The following is a 2,500-nucleotide window of genomic DNA, read 5'->3' on the forward strand; positions in this document are numbered from 1 at the left end:
CTACTGGCGCTCTGCCGCCCGAAGCGCCTTCAGCTCCGCCCTGCGCTGCTTGAGGGGGACGGAGCCCCCCTTCGCCTGCTCCAGACCAAGCGCCTCCAACTGCCACGTCAGCGTGTCCATGGCCTGGGGCTCCGCCTGCCTCCGGAGGGCCTGGCGCCGCCGCCAGTTCTTCCTCCTCCTCCTGGCCAGCCGGGCTTCCTCGGCGTCGTGCTCGAGGTCCAGCGCCTCTAGCTGCCCCACCAGCTGGTCCAGGCAATGCGACTCCGTCTGGCGGCGCAGAGCCCGGCGCTGACGCTGGCTCCTCTTCCTCTTCTTGGTCCCCTCCAACGGGAGGTCCAGGGCCCGGGGCTCGCCCCTCGTGCCCAGCACCCTCGCCACGTCAGCAGGGGTCACGGGCTCTTCCTCCTGCTCCTCCTGCTTGGCCTGCTACTGCTGGCGCTCTGCTGCCCGCTGCGCCTTGCGCTCTGCCCTGCGCTGCTTCAGGTCGGAGTAGGTGAAGGCCCCCGCGGGCGGCTCCACGGCCTCCAGCTCGCACCGCTCGAGGGCGAGCATGTCCAGCTCGAGCATCAGCGCGTCGAGGGAGGACGTGGTCGAGGCGGGCGTCGTCTCCGTCTGGGCCTCCAAGCAGTCCACGCCGGGGAGGGTGATGGGCGCCTGCTCCTGCTCCCTCCGCTTCTTGGCGGCTTGCTGCTGCTGGCGCTCGTCTGCCCACGTCGCCTTGCGCTTGGCGCTGCGCTCCTGGGCGTCGCGAGGCCCCAGGGCGATCGCCGCCATCTTCCGCGTCAGGCGCTCGAGGGACATCATCGCTGTGTCTTCGCTGCTCCTCGAAGGTCGAGTGATCCTTGAGAGTGTTTGTCTCTCGGTGAGGCTCTCGAGGCCGCGTCTGTCTGTCGCGCGACGGTGTTGGGTCCCTTGGCTCCTGGAGGGAGGTTCAGCGGAGGGCATGCGCGTGCGCTCCGGGCTGTGTGTGTGTGGTTGTGTGTGGTTGAGTGTGTGTGTCTGTGGTTGAGTGTGTGTGTCTGTGGTTGAGTGTGTGTGTGTGTGTGGTTGAGTGTGTGTGTGTGTGTGGTTGAGAGTGTGTGTGTGTGGTTGAGTGTGTGTGTGTGTGGTTGAGTGTGTATGTGTGTGTGAGACTGTGACTGTGTGTGTGTGACTAAGTGTGTATGACTATGTGTGTGTGACTGTGTTTTCGTGTATTGTTTGCGTGTCTTTTTGTATATATATATATATATATATATATATATATATATATATATATATATATATATATATATATATATATATATATATATATATATATATATATATATATATATATATATATATATATATATATATATTGTTCTGTACTTTTCCATTTTGTTTTTTAAGTGATGGCAGATTTTGTATGCGTATACATTTGGCAAACATTTGCTCTCGTGTGAATATGAATGATGTGTGAATTTCTATGTTCGTATTTATAATTTTGTTTTTTATTTTTCCTTTTTGTTGTACTTTGTCCCGCAGCGCAGAGGGGGCGCCGCGTCCCTTGCCTTCGGAGGGAACGAACTCATCAGTTCCTGCGCACGGCCCTCCGCCGCCGCTGCCTCCTCCTCCTCTTCTCCTACTGGCGCTCTGCCGCCCGAAGCGCCTTCAGCTCCGCCCTGCGCTGCTTGAGGGGGACGGAGCCCCCCTTCGCCTGCTCCAGACCAAGCGCCTCCAACTGCCACGTCAGCGTGTCCATGGCCTGGGGCTCCGCCTGCCTCCGGAGGGCCTGGCGCCGCCGCCAGTTCTTCCTCCTCCTCCTGGCCAGCCGGGCTTCCTCGGCGTCGTGCTCGAGGTCCAGCGCCTCTAGCTGCCCCACCAGCTGGTCCAGGCAATGCGACTCCGTCTGGCGGCGCAGAGCCCGGCGCTGACGCTGGCTCCTCTTCCTCTTCTTGGTCCCCTCCAACGGGAGGTCCAGGGCCCGGGGCTCGCCCCTCGTGCCCAGCACCCTCGCCACGTCAGCAGGGGTCACGGGCTCTTCCTCCTGCTCCTCCTGCTTGGCCTGCTACTGCTGGCGCTCTGCTGCCCGCTGCGCCTTGCGCTCTGCCCTGCGCTGCTTCAGGTCGGAGTAGGTGAAGGCCCCCGCGGGCGGCTCCACGGCCTCCAGCTCGCACCGCTCGAGGGCGAGCATGTCCAGCTCGAGCATCAGCGCGTCGAGGGAGGACGTGGTCGAGGCGGGCGTCGTCTCCGTCTGGGCCTCCAAGCAGTCCACGCCGGGGAGGGTGATGGGCGCCTGCTCCTGCTCCCTCCGCTTCTTGGCGGCTTGCTGCTGCTGGCGCTCGTCTGCCCACGTCGCCTTGCGCTTGGCGCTGCGCTCCTGGGCGTCGCGAGGCCCCAGGGCGATCGCCGCCATCTTCCGCGTCAGGCGCTCGAGGGACATCATCGCTGTGTCTTCGCTGCTCCTCGAAGGTCGAGTGATCCTTGAGAGTGTTTGTCTCTCGGTGAGGCTCTCGAGGCCGCGTCTGTCTGTCGCGCG

General features: G+C 61.8%; 1 protein-coding gene across 1 annotated transcript in view; it reads right to left on the bottom strand.

The window, feature by feature from the left end:
• Positions 1–1,603: 1,603 nt before the first annotated feature.
• LOC138865571 (ciliary rootlet coiled-coil protein 2-like) overlaps positions 1,604–2,500 on the bottom strand; it is a 945-nt gene continuing 48 nt past the window's right edge. Inside the window, exons 1-2 of the mRNA XM_070136264.1 lie at positions 2,034–2,500; positions 1,604–1,973 (exon numbers count right to left, since the gene is read on the bottom strand). The exon at positions 2,034–2,500 is cut by the window's right edge and continues 48 nt beyond it. Coding sequence (XP_069992365.1) covers positions 1,604–1,973; positions 2,034–2,500 — 837 coding nt within the window. The remainder of the gene's footprint in view (positions 1,974–2,033) is intronic.

This window comes from Penaeus vannamei, chromosome 21 (genome assembly GCF_042767895.1).
Source record: "Penaeus vannamei isolate JL-2024 chromosome 21, ASM4276789v1, whole genome shotgun sequence".
Classification (NCBI taxonomy): Eukaryota; Metazoa; Arthropoda; class Malacostraca; order Decapoda; family Penaeidae; genus Penaeus; species Penaeus vannamei.